This window comes from Pollachius pollachius (genome assembly GCF_949987615.1).
Source record: "Pollachius pollachius genome assembly, chromosome: 2".
Lineage (NCBI taxonomy): Eukaryota > Metazoa > Chordata > Actinopteri > Gadiformes > Gadidae > Pollachius > Pollachius pollachius.
This window is the reverse complement of record NC_136935.1, coordinates 31,862,018-31,876,712: the sequence shown is the minus strand read 5'-3', so window position 1 is coordinate 31,876,712 and position 14,695 is coordinate 31,862,018. Positions and strand designations below refer to the sequence as shown.

The window sequence follows — 14,695 nt, the reverse complement described above, 5'->3', positions numbered from 1 at the left end:
TCGAGGGGAGAACTTGGGAAAGCTATAAAAAAGACAGCAAGTAAAAAAAAAAAAAGGCAGAAGATGAAAAGTGAGGGAGAAAGTCAGATGCAGATATGTTTTTCGACGGAAATTAAGCATGATTTGTGTGCCAATGTGAGGCCCACATGTACAGCATGTGACCCCACTGTAATTTACTACAGTTAAGCCGGTGAGAAAATGCAGATAAACTGGTTGTTACAGCGCTGCCTTCGTATCAGTCAGCCATCCGGGGATGATTCAGACTATGGTGAATCACACTGGAGTACACTCCTCACAAACACTGATGTGATGAAACACACACACACACACACACACACACACACACACACACACACACACACACACACACACACACACACACACACACACACACACACACACACACACACACACACACACACACACACTCTACCATTTTATTCTCGAAGACGGCGGCCTGGTCTTCGTTGTCCAGGGTGGCCAGGTGTCTCTGGAGCTCCAGCTTGGTTTTCGACGGCTGGAGACCTGAAACATTGAAACATTTTCTAAAGCGTGCCAGAGTCAAGGGGGAAGCATACCTCAAAATGCTGACCGAGACCGACAAAGCTATTAGTGGACAAACTGATTTTACACTGAATGCCGTTGCAGTTTGATCAATGACGTCCCATTAGTGGATCGCAGCGTGGTTCTCCATGGCAAAGGGGAATCGGAATTCAAAGAGATTTTATCTTGAGATTGTGCGATGAACATTGTGACCAACCCCTTTACCAGCCTTTAGACAAAAATCGACACATGATTTGAATAAATAAAATAAAATAATGATGGTCACGGAGCAGCCCTGTCTCGGGCCGTTTGGGGCGTCTCACCCTCTATCCTCTCACACAGCCGGTGAAGCTGCTGCATGGGGCAGCTGTCGCACTGCTGACTCTGGGTCCTGACGCTCTGCTGCAGGGCGGCCACCGAGAACGCCTGCTTCAGGGTGAGCATGATCTCGTCTACCTGCGGGGGACAAAGGGGAGACAAAAGTTCAATGACTAGCCGACCCGTTCCAAGTATTTTTCCAGGTTGGTTTTTCATTAGATGGGAGGGGTGATGTCATTTCAAAAGGGCCAAGACAAAAGAGTACGATAGATAGACAAAAATGTATTTATACTAAGCCCAAACTATCATTGGAAAGAGCCACATACTGTACATAGGATACAGTACATAAACATGTGTCGATCACATTACAGGCTTGCAACTTCAATCTGTGAAAATTGTACGGAAATGTGGTTTGGAAATAAATGCCAGCGTTCTATGGCTACAAGTTATTTGCATTTTAATGACCAATAAAGATACTTAACTGTAACGAGGACGGTTGTGAAAGGACTAAGAGCGATTGTAAACACCCTTATCACTCAAATCTGTTTGAATACAGAAAAAGGCCCCTTGGGAAAATGTGCCGCTATTCATATCTGCATAAAAAAATAATACCTTTGATTGAATAATGCCCCCCCAATACACACACCAACCCGCCCACCCATTCACGCAGACTGGGCATAATTTTGCCCCAGCCTGTTGTTGACATGGCCAACGTCCCTCACCAGAGATTCATCTGTACACTGGAAGACGTAGCAGACAAAATGGCAGCTTGCTCCGTCCACCGTCTCTCTGCAGATGAAGCCAAAGTGATCCACGTGATGAATGCCCTGTGGAGAGAGACACACGCAAACTGCTCAGTGACACACACACACACAAACACACACACACACACACACACACACACACACACACACACACACACACACACACACACACACACACACACACACACACACACACACACACACACACACACACACACAACATTGCAGAAGGCCTGTGCCTGGTACCTGTGAGCAGAAGGATATCTCCCTGAAGCTCTTCTCGATGGCCACCTTCTTGGTGTCCGGACTCACCAGGAAGATCTGGGACCTCCCGACCTGGAGGGGAGCAGGCAAACAACGCGGTAAGAGGAGGCTTCAATGGGTTGACCCAAAGCCACTCTCCAGGTGGCTCTTGTGCGTGGGCCAAAGTGTGGTGCACACGGAACACGGTGGATGTGGTATATTTGTGGTGAGGCTAACTCTAGGTCAATCAGCAGTCTTGGTTTCAGACTGGAGCTCCAGGAATCAGATATTGCGGTTTAGGGAGGACCTGTGGTGTTTTTCCATGAGCGCGTATGTACTGATTTGTGCTACCGCTACCAGTTTAACGTGCCAAGAAGCCTGAGATGGACCGTCTCCAAGGGCTGTGGTAAGGTCTTCCCTGGTGGCCAAACTTTAGGAATATAGACCTATAAAAATACAATATGCTGTGCGTTCTTGTGTATGAGAAGCATCGCCAATCTCAAAGAGCATGGCTAGAGCCCTCAACATCTTGATTATTTATCATTCTTTCGTTCCTATAACTATACAAGCATAAATGGTAATGAACGCTTAGGTAGGAGCACTCAAAGTGATTTTAGTTACATGATGGTCTCTTGCAGAACAAAATATCTTGTTGAAATAGAACAGATGTCTTTCATATTAGTCTTGGTTTAAAGATCGGACATTGGACAATTTTTCCAATTTGAGATAGTTTTCCCTAATATCAAGGACATCGAGAGACACTCAGGGAAAAATGAGTGAAACTTTTTCCAATGTGTATACTGTACTAACATAAAATAAATCGTCTCTCAATGAGCAAGGAAGGCAAAAAGGGGGAATATTGAACATCAAACTGAATCAACCATCGTGGATATCATTGTGTGTGTCACCGTCCATCTAAAACAACCCAATTACCACATTAAGTGTGCGGTTTGTTGTGTCTTCGACTAAAAACAAGCGCATCATCAGTTAAAATCACACCTTCAAGCAGGTAGCCCGGTATTAATGGAAATGCAAATCCTAGCCGAATCCAAGTCAAACCACATCAAGCTGGGCCGGTATTCTGCCTCGACTTGAGCAGTCGAGGCAGAAGGAGAAGTAACCATGGAGATGGGTTAAGCTATCTTGGGGGGAATGGTCAACGCCCCCTGCTCCTTCACATATCTATCATTGCAGAAAGTGGACAGAAGCGTTCACTCAGCTTCCGATGCCACGGGATCATATCAGGGATCATATCCTGCCTTGGGAGGGATACAGGAAGACTGGAATTGCTTAGGAATCATTAAAAAGTCTGGAGTTCACTGAGGTGAAATCATTGTGATGAGTAGCCAGAACGTGCCTTTAGTCATCATTCGTTTTCGTTACACACACTCAGTGGTCTCTTAACACAGTGGTCTGTTTCAGTGGTGTAGTTTGGTATGTTCAGTAACTGATTAAAATGCTAAATAAATAGAAGGGTCTGTAGGAGCTCATTTTCTGTCTGTCTATCAAGGAAATGACAAAGAAGAACTTCGTAATGAAGTACAAATACTACACCCCTATAATTGAAGCTGGGCTGGAAAGAAAGCCTTGAATAAAAATGTTTCACTTTTAGAATAAATGATTTAACTGGGACTTCCTTCTTTTATGATACATTTTTGCAGATGCTTGAGCTGTCGGACACTGATAACAATAGCAGTTACAGGAACTGCCTGAATGAGATCCTCAAAAAGAACATTGCCTGCTGTAGGTCCAGTCTGAATGAGTGTTTGACGAAGAAGGCTCTGGATGTGTGTGTATACGTCCCCGAGATGCAAACCTTACCATAAAGAGCATGGTCCTGTTCTCCTGCAGGCTGGTGGGCCGCACCCCGGTGGAGTGGCAGTGGGTGTCATCGGCGTGGCTCAGGGTGATCTCTGGCGAGAGGCCGTTCTCGTCCAGGGCCTGCAGACAGGGGAAGCTGGGGTCCCTCTTGTACAGCAGGGGCCGCCTGGGCGCCGTTGGGCTCTCTGCCAGCCCATCGCCACCGCCGTCGCTGAGCGACCCGTTTGAGTGGAAGGCCAGCGCCCTCTTCAGCCCGCCCGCAAGCCCCCCGCCACCACTGCCTTTGGCCCCGCCCCCCGAGCCACGCGATTGGCTGAACTTCTCTATGCACTCGTCGATGAGGGCGGGCGGCGCTTTCTTGTGCGCCACGGTCACCCGGCCGCAGAACAGCACCTCAAACTTCTTGGCGAAAGCCGTGGGGGACAGCTGAGGGGCGGACAGCGAGGACGTGGTCATGGTCGTCGTCCCGGCTGCCGTCGTCATCGTTGTGGATATTGAGGAAAAGGAGGGGCAGCTTTGGGCGATGGCAAGGCCCCTGGAGGCGGTGGGCGGAGATGCGTCGGGGGTGGATGTGACATCATCACTGCGTGCGGCGCTCTTACCCGCTTGTCGCAGCGTGCTGATGATCTCAGGGACCTGGGGAAGAGTGAGACACAGAGAAGGTCAGGTATTGCCGTGTCAACATGAATATTCAGGGACGCGGGTCTGTATTTCTTATTAATGTACATGGTCTTCAGAAATACGCATGATGGTCTTTTAACATTGGGATGATTTCGAAACATGAAACACATAAATAAACATGAAAAACACAAAAAACTACCCCCTAGCGTTCCACATTTAAAAACCTGAATAGGAATTCATAATTATTCACATCTCTGCTCTCCTCACACAAGCTCATCTCAAATCAAGCACAACCGGCCAGAACACCATAATTTTCCCTGTGCAAATCAAAACAAATAACAGCGTATTGCCTGATTAAAATAACTAATCTGTCCTTCTTGAAGGTTCACCATCAGTGTTACAGATGCATAGTGGGCTAGGTGGAATAACAGCAGATGCCAGCTGCAACGCTACAGCACAGGAAGCAAAAAAGTGGCTAAACTGGAAAAACATGAGAGGGGGATAGGGAGTGGTGTGCATGTGAGTGCGCGTGTGAATCAGTGCATGACTGCTTGACCAGAAAAAAGCTTAGCCATCGTCAAATCAGACAACAATGTGCAGTAAACCACACAGTGTTAATGAAGTTTATAAAAATACTCTTAATTGGGATAAGCAGGGAGTTTAACTACTTTACGTACTGAACTGGGAACCTGCCTTTTCTTGAATCATTCAACCAATGCCGTTTCAACCTCAGTGCGAGACATTAAAATATAATCTGTACACCAGTGGTATTCACTATTTTTTTCAGGAGAGCCGCACTGACAGGACGACGTCAACAGGAGAGCCATTTTTACCGCAAAGTATCAAAAGCTATAAATCCAGTCATAAATAAGTATGCCTGCTTAATAATATGTCCTCCCTGAAGCAGTGTTTCCCACAGAATTTTGTGAAACTGTGGAGGGAACCCGGTCCTTAGCGGGGTCCGGGGGCATGCTCCCCCGGAAGAAAATTTGGTACCTTTTAACCTGGAATGCATCAATCTGGTGCACTTTGAGAGGAAAATTAAGACTTGTGTGACTGTGTGCTATTTTCTGGAATAATGTGGAGACACTGGGTCACATAACATGGAAGCTATTGAAGAATAAGTTAATAAGAAAAAGTCCATCCAAAGAGCACATTCTCTCTTGTTATGCAGGAAAACCGCCAATCTGGCAACCCCGCTGTCAGCGTAGAGCCGAGCAAGTTTAAAAATATTTTCTAGACAAGGCTATATTTCCACCTTTTAATGCCGCTGTTGATTTATTTTTTAAATAATTGTTTGTATTGTTTTTTTAAATATCTGTATTCACTGCATGATCATATCACTGTATATTTTTACCGCCATGCGAGCCGCAAATAGAGGCTTGGCGAGCCGCATGTGGCTTGCGAGCCGCGCAATGAGTAATGCTGCTGTACACCATCAAACAAAGCCAAGAGACCCTTGCTTTCTGTCACTATGATCATTTGAAAATCTTGACATCCTAGTTATACTTCGACATAAGCCTGTATTACTAAAAGGAGCAATGTCTAATAAAAGTAAGGAATAAACCATGTGTCTGTTTTTTGGAGAAAAAAATGGACGATGGGGTAGGGCTGGGCGATTAATCGAATTTCGATCTCGATTTCGATTTTAGCGTCAAACGATTTCTTTTTTATGTTTTATAGAAAGTGCAGAAAGTATAGAAAGAGCTGGATACATATCTGTACATTATTTTAGATTTGAACATTTTCTTTTTGACCATTTTGTGTATTTCTTTAAGGCGAAATTTCAAAGATCTCAGTTACAAAGTGTTTTTTGGGAGAGACATACTGCATGAATACATCATATTTTCAAACTTAAAAATAATCGTTTGAATAATCGTGATTTCAATATTGACCAAAATAATCGTGATTATGACCTTTTCCATAATCGAGCAGCTCTACGATGGGGAACGCCCGACTTAGTACCGCACATGGTTTATTCCACTTATACCACAGTAACCTACAATGATTAGATATTAGCTACTTTATAACATTATTTTTGCTTCATCAACTTAATCAGCTGAAGATCAAATATTATTCTGCGGTGCTTTGAGCATATTGTTTTTGGGTTGTCAGGGAAACATCTGGTCAGGCTTTCTACTTGACCGTTGTTGGTGATGTTGGATTTGTACCGCACTGATTTGGAAACTGTCAAATGGCCGAGGTGTCAGGCGAATGTAAATGACTGCACACACTTGGAATGTCGCTGACCAATCAGAGCCAAGTATTCAACAATGCTGTGGTATAATTATGAATTATCATTATGTGTGTGTAGTTCAACCGGCTTCTGTCCTTTTTTCCAACAATAAGGTTCTGTATTCCATGAGAAGGTGCCCCGTCCAGAAAATTCTGGAAAGAAGAAAGTTTTAAAGAAAAGCAGGACAATAAAAGATGCCGAAACTCTGGCCTTTATCTCAGTCCAGAAGACTTTTCCATTTCTCCTATTTCTTTACTTATTTTTTCCCTCTCACATGGTATGGGTCTAGATTTATAGTCAAGTCAATTTCAATTTCTATAACGCCAACAAACGTTAACTTGTGTGTCATATTTTATGTCTGGAGTGAATTACTAACCCAGACATTACCAATATAAAATTCATGCATGATGCACTGATGATCCAAACCAACCAGGAGGAGTCACTGGGCAATAAAGGAAAGCAAGGGAAGGTTAACAATAATCACTAGTTACTCATCACTCCAATACTGTTCTATACAACAAAGAGACTACTCTCGCCCATCAAAATATTCACATCAGCTGTGTCATCGTCCACAATCAAGATAACAACAGTTGCGTGAAACAGCATTAGCTCCTGCCGGCATCCAACTAGTCATTATGAAACAGGAAATGACACGGGTGAAACAGCCCTTTCCATGGTCACCCCAGACATTGATACGCCATGGGAACACACACACACACACACACACACACACACACACACACACACACACACACACACACACACACACACACACACACACACACACACACACACACACACACACACACACACACACACACACACACACACACACACACACACACACACACACACACACACACACACACACACACACACAAACTGCCTGCTTAGATCCACCTACAGCATATCCCGTGCTGGGACCAACTAGACTCTTCTTGGACCCAGCAGTCCCACTATGTTGTAGCAGAACTCCTGGGGGACACGGCACAAAGGCCTGGCCAGAAACCAGAAACTGAAGGGACGGATATATGCCCCGTATCTCATTTCATCACAGAGATATTCGAACGAAGAGAAACTGGTTTGCGCAATTATAAAAGCTTCAGAGTTGGATTCCATTAACTGTATTCCTACACTGGCCAGACTACAGGGTGTTGATTTTAAACCTTTTTGACTGTTTAACACGGCTAGGATGGTTTGTGTCTGCTGTTAATAGCCGATTACACACTTACAGATTACAGGTTCCAGCAACATAACTGGCAGAAAATAATAAGAAGCAAGAAAAAGAGAGTCCCAATTCACCCAGATTTGAGCTTGTTTTCCACCAGACTTCAGATTAGTAATCGAAAGTCTGATTTGCGAAAATAAATATGACACTTGAAGTCCTGAAGACCCGTTTTTCATCACACAAGAAGAGACAAGGAAGAGGCCTACTGCCTGAAATATATCAACAGTTAACCAAAGCAATAGGATGCAGCCTTCCCCCAGCTCCTCCACCACTTAATGTCAGCCACTACCAACAACCGGAAGAGGGGAGAGCCGAGGGAAGAGGGGCAGAGAGGTAGACCAGACACCCAGAGGAGCAGATCATGCAGGGACACGCTTTGTTCATCTGGGCTTAAGTTCAGCAGGCAGACGGACAGACAGACAACGGGATGTGTAATCCACGTCCCATTGCAACGTTGACACTGCAACCTTTCTGTGAGTTGAACAAAGAAAGAAACTTTGCTTGTTTTGGTCCAAAAGCAAATATCAAACGGCAGGCCTAGCCAACATCCAAAAGGACATGATGAACTAACATCTCCATTAAGATATATGGGTCAACACTATGCACCACTTTCTTCTACAATATTGGCCCCGCCTAGTCGATTTTCCATGGCATTGTCGTAATTTTCTCCAACTCAACATATATCAACACATTTCATCCTTCTTTTCATGCACTGTAGCCCAAGCGTTCCAAAACAAAGGGGTTTAAGAGTGTTCAATTGGAATGCCTGCTCACTGTAAAGTAACATCACATCAAATACACAAATGACCACTATGTACAACCATGTTCCTAATGTTTTAGCCATTGTTTTCACAACATGGACTTGGTTTCCAATCCCCAGTGGCCTAGAAGCGGTATTGACCCCATTCTGGATGTGTGCCAAACCAAGGCACCCAATCAAAAAGCCAACCAGGAAGTAGCGGCTGGGAGCAGGAGCTAGGGGTTGAGTCATGCTGGTGATGTCATTCCAATATGAGCAGCTACTGGGTCTACAGAGGCTCCGATAGGGGAGTGTGCAAGGTCCTTGCTCAGTCTTGCCTGGGTATAAGGTGTGTTTGGCCCAGCTTGGTTGTCTGTTAAAGCAGCCTGACAAACACTGAGGCCCTTTTGTGCTGCAGTATTGCACCAACCGCCAAGGCGAACCCAGCCGATCTCAGGGGTGGTGGTGGAGGAGGACGTTACATCATACCTCTTTCCAAACAAGAAGAAGTTGCCTTACGGCTCAGGCTTTAGATAGCCTGTCTTGAAAAAAAAAATCTTGCCTTCACATTGATAACAAGAGTTGAGTTTGTTATCATTGTGACCGCCATTCTAAGAACTGGAGGATACAATGCATCAGTACATGTGGTTCAAAAACAGCGCCTGTGGGGGTGGAACAGACAGTATATATAGTTTGGACGTATTCATATACAAACTATTAGAAAATGTTCAATCTTATCTTCTAGAAAACTCAAGGCTTGAATATGCTGGCAGAGAGGGATAAGAATCTTCTCCACACGGCATCTGGACAGTGTCTACAGTTAATGTCCTTAGAGATGATGGATGGTAACAAGGAGCTTAGGAATAACAGGAACACAAAAAGCCCTGTTAAGGTCAACCGAAGGGCTACGATTCTGGTAAATACATACGACAGTGAGAGGAGATAAAACAGCATGATGGAGATCCAGCTGCAGCTCAAATGTGCTGACCTGAGCACCACATTTCGAATATAAAAAAACCGGCATTGGCAGCACAGGGACTTGGTATTGCACTGCATCAGAATGTGCACTTGTGACAACAAATGAGTCACACTTGAAATCCTGCCAACAGCTTGTTTTCCCAGCACACCTGTAACCCCCTCGCTGCATGGAGTCAATACATCAGAGCTCGATACCAGAGGGCTGCCAGCTGATGCTCTTCGGCGGTGGAGTAGGACAGAGGGGCTGCAACTCTTTAGTAACTGGAAAAATAAGCCCACAATTATGTCAAAAGGCTAAAATCAGGCCTAGGTTAATGGGTCTCTGATCAGGGCAAGCTCAATATTTATAATCACACTCCTCGTCTTTTAAAAGAGCACCACCGCCACCTACAACCATCTACACCTTAGACCTACAAGAAAGTCTAAACATCAAACATCCGCATGAGTCAGGTGAGAGTGGTTAGTTCAACCTGTAGGTCCATTTGTAACCCAACTCAAGCGGAGCTCCAATGGAACAGCTTTTCTTTTTAAGCCTACTTTATCACTCTGATGCCGTTTCTTTAAAGCTGTACTTTTTTATACCATGTCCTGCTCCTTCATTCCCCACCACTGCACACAGCGTCTCCATCCACACGGTAGCTGGTAGTTTTGCCCGCATCCGGGGGCCCAGTGTATCAACAGTGCATCCACCCCCTCTCCGTTTTTTAGGCCAATCCTCCTGGATGTGTGCAGCAGGCCCCATCTGCCTTCTGTCTCCTGACACGAACATCGTTTTGTTTACCTCTTGCACTTCCTCCTACCTGGTTGAACATGGACTCAGGACATTTAACTCTCGGGATAACAATCAACCGTACCGAACACTGGCGAAGGCTGCGTGCTTGTGCCGTTATTGGCATCGCAACACAGAACATTACACAGCCCACTTACCGGTTCTCAGTGTAACAGGGTTGCAATGACCTTGAGTTGCACGCAGGAAGAAACACAACACACAAAGATAGATATGCCCACTTGACTGTAGGAATCGGCCACCTTTTCCAATGGTCCAGTGGGCTACACAGTTGCTATAGCTGGTGGAGGGAGAGGGTTACAAACTTCACCAGCATCAGCGGAAAGCCCGCCCACTATCCAGTAGCATACAAACCTTCAACCTAATGACACCCGGTCCCATACAAACATTCACATGAACACAACACCGTAGCTCTCTGTTCCCAGGATGAAATGGGGGCTTGACTCCATCTCAAAGAAATGTAGTCGTTGAACGTTGGCAAACCTTCACTGCTCCAACGGTAAGCTACTTACTAAAAGACAGTGAATACATTGTCCTGTTCCAAGTCCACCGATGTTCAGATGAGGTTGGCCTCGAAGAGGAAGTCAGTGGCCATACGCAGTGGCCTGAAATGGGGAGGGGGGGCATGGTGTCTGGTAGCCTGCAGGTATTAAAAAGGGGCTTCTGTTGCACTCACCTCTCAAGGAAAGGAGGAAGTTACACCAAAGGAAAACGTTACCTGGAAACGTACCCAGCAAAACAAACTACAACTCAGCCTCCTCCTAGGTTTGTGCGTGTGTGGAGGACGATTGGTAGAGGCTTCTCAGGGCCCTGCTTATTAACATCCCATCAAGGCTGCAAAATCTTTCAGGCTTTCACAACGAACATCATTATGCTGATTCAGCAGAGCTAAATACAATAAAATAAAGCAACAGACTCTGGAGGAAAAAAGCTGTGATACATTTCTGGAAAAGGGGAAGCTGACAAAAGTGCTGTTGGATAATTTACAACGTTGCCTAGATGGAATGAACACATGGTAACATGTGGAAGTGCTTTATGAAGAAGCCAAACGTTAAATGGGCCGTGTAGATGTTTGCACTGAATACGCACTGCTTTGGTCCACTGTCATACACCGGCCTATAAGGAATGCTGCAGCTACTTTTGTGGAATGATTAACATTATTAAACAGCTGATAAAGGCCTAATCTTGGGGGGAAAAAAAGGATCTCTTGAAAGAATATAAAAGAATACATCACATTTGTGGAAAGTTAAAATATCATAGATAAGCAGCCCTAGCGGACTGCGGTCCGTTTTTCATTGACCATTGTTTAAAATATTGTTTTAATGAGAATTCAAAAAGTTCAGTTTTGCTCAGAAACTGAAACAAACATTGTGTACATGTTAACACTGTATATTATTTCCAAAATAATATGCAAGCAGTAAAACATTTATGTTTTTCTGAGACTATTTGTTTGAATTTGTTCATACAAAGCTAAGCAAAAAATTAACAATTGACATACTTGTACCAATTGATATAGCAGGGAGACACTACAGTCATAGTCACCTCCCTAAATGGACATTAATAACGGCAGAGTCCATGACTGAACCAACCATGTGACCCTGCTAATGGTTCACACTGGAGTATCAGAGGGGGGGGGGGGAAGGGGAAAACCACTACATAAACAACCAGAAGTCAGCTGAAAGTCCCCATTCTGGACTTCCCATGGTCATGTGGCCCAGTGGAGCCGGGCCCAGGATCAAGGTCCTGCCTGCTGAGGAGACTTACCACCAGGACTGGCCTGACCTGAGAAAGGCCCAGGGGAACAGGAATGTCTTAAATCTAATGAAAGGATAAGGGAGTGTTTGGGAAGCATGGGAATTGTCCCGCAGGGTGCAGTCTTATTATGACTCCCCTCACAGGGTGACAGAAAGGTTTAGCAGCCACAAAAAGTCGAAGACAACGACGTCATACCATGAGTCGCGGAACCATTTAACGGCACAAAGAGAAGGCAGGGAGATGACAGGCTCTCTGAAATGTGAGCTTGGGGATACAATGAGGCGACTTGTTGTAGGGCTCAGCCATGCCAAACAAGATAAGGGGGGATGTTCAGGACAAAATACTGGAAATCACAGAGGTGGGCCACTGGCCACCACAGAAGAAGATAGGTGGTTTATTTGAATTATTTATAACTTTGAACAGATAAGATTAGAAGTGAAGCTCTTCAAAATGAATGCAAAAAAGTTTATAGCTGACCTATAAAAACCTGCTAGGGTAGTCAGGATAATTGGACTGATTTAGTATAGTAAGTTTACATAGTATAGCCTTGTACAGTAACTGGCCTGTTTTTAGCACAGCCTGACTGGGAGATGAACAGAGGTGAGAGGGCATGTATAAAAAAAGTAAAAGAAAAGGGTGGGCAACATGAGAGAGAATACCAAGAACCAGCACTGCATGCTGAAATGTCATGGCTAAAAAGTAGGCCAGCTTCAAGGTCATTAACCACTCCAGACGTAAAAACAACAACAACAACAACGACGACGACGACGACGACGACAAAGTCTATCGAGCTACTTGATTAAAAACAAACAACTAAACTGATTGCATCAACCTGGATAACACACTGAAACAACAGCAACTCTATCCAAACAAACCGTTAAGTTAACACAAGACAACTGACCAACTGTCCTCTAAACCCCAACATGTACGTTTAATTGTGGACCCTCACTACCGAAATGAAACATGGTTTATAAGGCCTGAACAAATTGCATGTGTGATGAATATCCATGTGCCATGACAGGAAGTTGAGAACTCAAGTAGACTAGGAAGAATACCACACACTATTACACTATTAACACACAAACCCCACCTCCCTTTCTACCGGTGGACTTCTCACCAGCACAATGGTGGTGACACTGCGATGAGTCACAGAAACACAGTCCTCTATCATACAGTACACTTGCTACAGCTACATTCTAACAGGTAAAACAGAATGCTTGTCATCTTAAAAACCCTTAAAGCCTAAGCCTTGCGTTGGAAAAAATCCTAAAACAGCTCATTGGAAATCAAAACATCAGGAACAAGTGGGGAAATTGAAGGGGTAGAAGAGGTAAGCTTGATTGCAACTATGAAAACATTGACCACACAGTGGATGCTGTGGAGTGAACCTATACGCTTTAGATCAGGCATTGACCTAAACCAAGAGTATGAATTATAATCAGATGGACACGCTTATTTCTTACTTCCATGGTTTTGCCAATCACTGACCGGTGGGACCGGTCTGGATGTATGTGCTCATAGCCGGACAACTGGCAGAACAACTGCCAGAACTTATATGGTCTTGAACTGATCGATTCGCTCAGTTCAAGACCATACGTTTCCATTTCAGACATGAGTCCACACATGGAGCGTCTTGGTTGCAATCCTTTCTACTATCACGTAGTAATCAGGTACTTACGACGTTATTAACCGATACGTGACGTTCCCCGTGTATGCGTCCCCATACAAATAAAGCCAATGTCAATCACAAGGTTTTAGGAGAAGAAACAAAGAGTGTCGTTAACGCAGTTAAGTTAAGCCATGGTAAGAAGTGACACTTGTTAAGACTTCACGTTAAGACTACACGTTCGGTTCACTTCGCTCTTGCTAACCGTTTTCTAGCATTAACCTCCTGCCCTGGCTGCTAAGCAGTAAGGAACCAAATCCCCATGTCGAAATACATAGCCCCACTTACATCTTTTTGCACAGGCTTGGTAGTGAATAGACTGAATCTCTGTAGTCTTGCCCTCATTCCATCCGCCATAAAGCTTCCCGGAGCGTTATGGGCGCTTCTCGAAGTGGCGTGCAACTTTCAAACCAGTGGGAAGTGGATTCCACTTCCTAAAGCGCCAGTTGTCAAGTCCGCCGAAGTTACAATGGGATGGGGGCTACACAGTTCCAGACCCGGACCTGTCCAGACCACCGCTAAGTAGTTTAAAGTGTACGCAAGCTAGACATGTATCTGACATATTGTAAGCGGTTTTTCCCGGGGCTGTCTGTGGCATGACCGACTGGAAGATGAACGAGTACCCACAGGACGCTCCTCTGCTGACCCAGCTACTAGGAGGCGCCTTCCATTAGGCGTACCCGAGTGGGAGGGATTGCTTTGGTAGAGATAACCGGCAATACTATGCCACCCACCATCTGACGCTATACTGAGTATTGTTTACAGATTTCGGCAACGATTTTCTAAAACCACTTACAAATGTAATTAACGCACTGAAAATACCAAAAACATAACACACTGACAATTATTGACAGATCCAAGGTGACACCTGGTGGTGGGTATGGAAACGTATTGTGATAAGGGCATGGTCTTACTATTTGTGGTCGATGAAGTCAGAATTATCTTGCTCTACTGTAGCCGGTAAGCTCAAGTTCAAGATAAGAGAAACATTACATT

The 14,695-nt window shown here is 44.8% G+C and overlaps 1 protein-coding gene across 1 annotated transcript in view; it reads right to left on the bottom strand.

The window, feature by feature from the left end:
- The window catches only part of tbc1d1 (TBC1 (tre-2/USP6, BUB2, cdc16) domain family, member 1), a 35,237-nt gene extending 20,928 nt beyond the window's left edge, over positions 1-14,309 (bottom strand). The window contains exons 1-6 of the mRNA XM_079758930.1: positions 13,988-14,309; positions 3,690-4,325; positions 1,872-1,961; positions 1,584-1,688; positions 867-999; positions 434-525 (exon numbers count right to left, since the gene is read on the bottom strand). Of these exons, the coding sequence (XP_079615056.1) occupies positions 434-525; positions 867-999; positions 1,584-1,688; positions 1,872-1,961; positions 3,690-4,325; positions 13,988-14,056 (1,125 nt within the window). The 5' untranslated portion in view covers positions 14,057-14,309. The remainder of the gene's footprint in view (positions 1-433; positions 526-866; positions 1,000-1,583; positions 1,689-1,871; positions 1,962-3,689; positions 4,326-13,987) is intronic.
- Between the last annotated feature and the right edge of the window lie 386 nt (positions 14,310-14,695).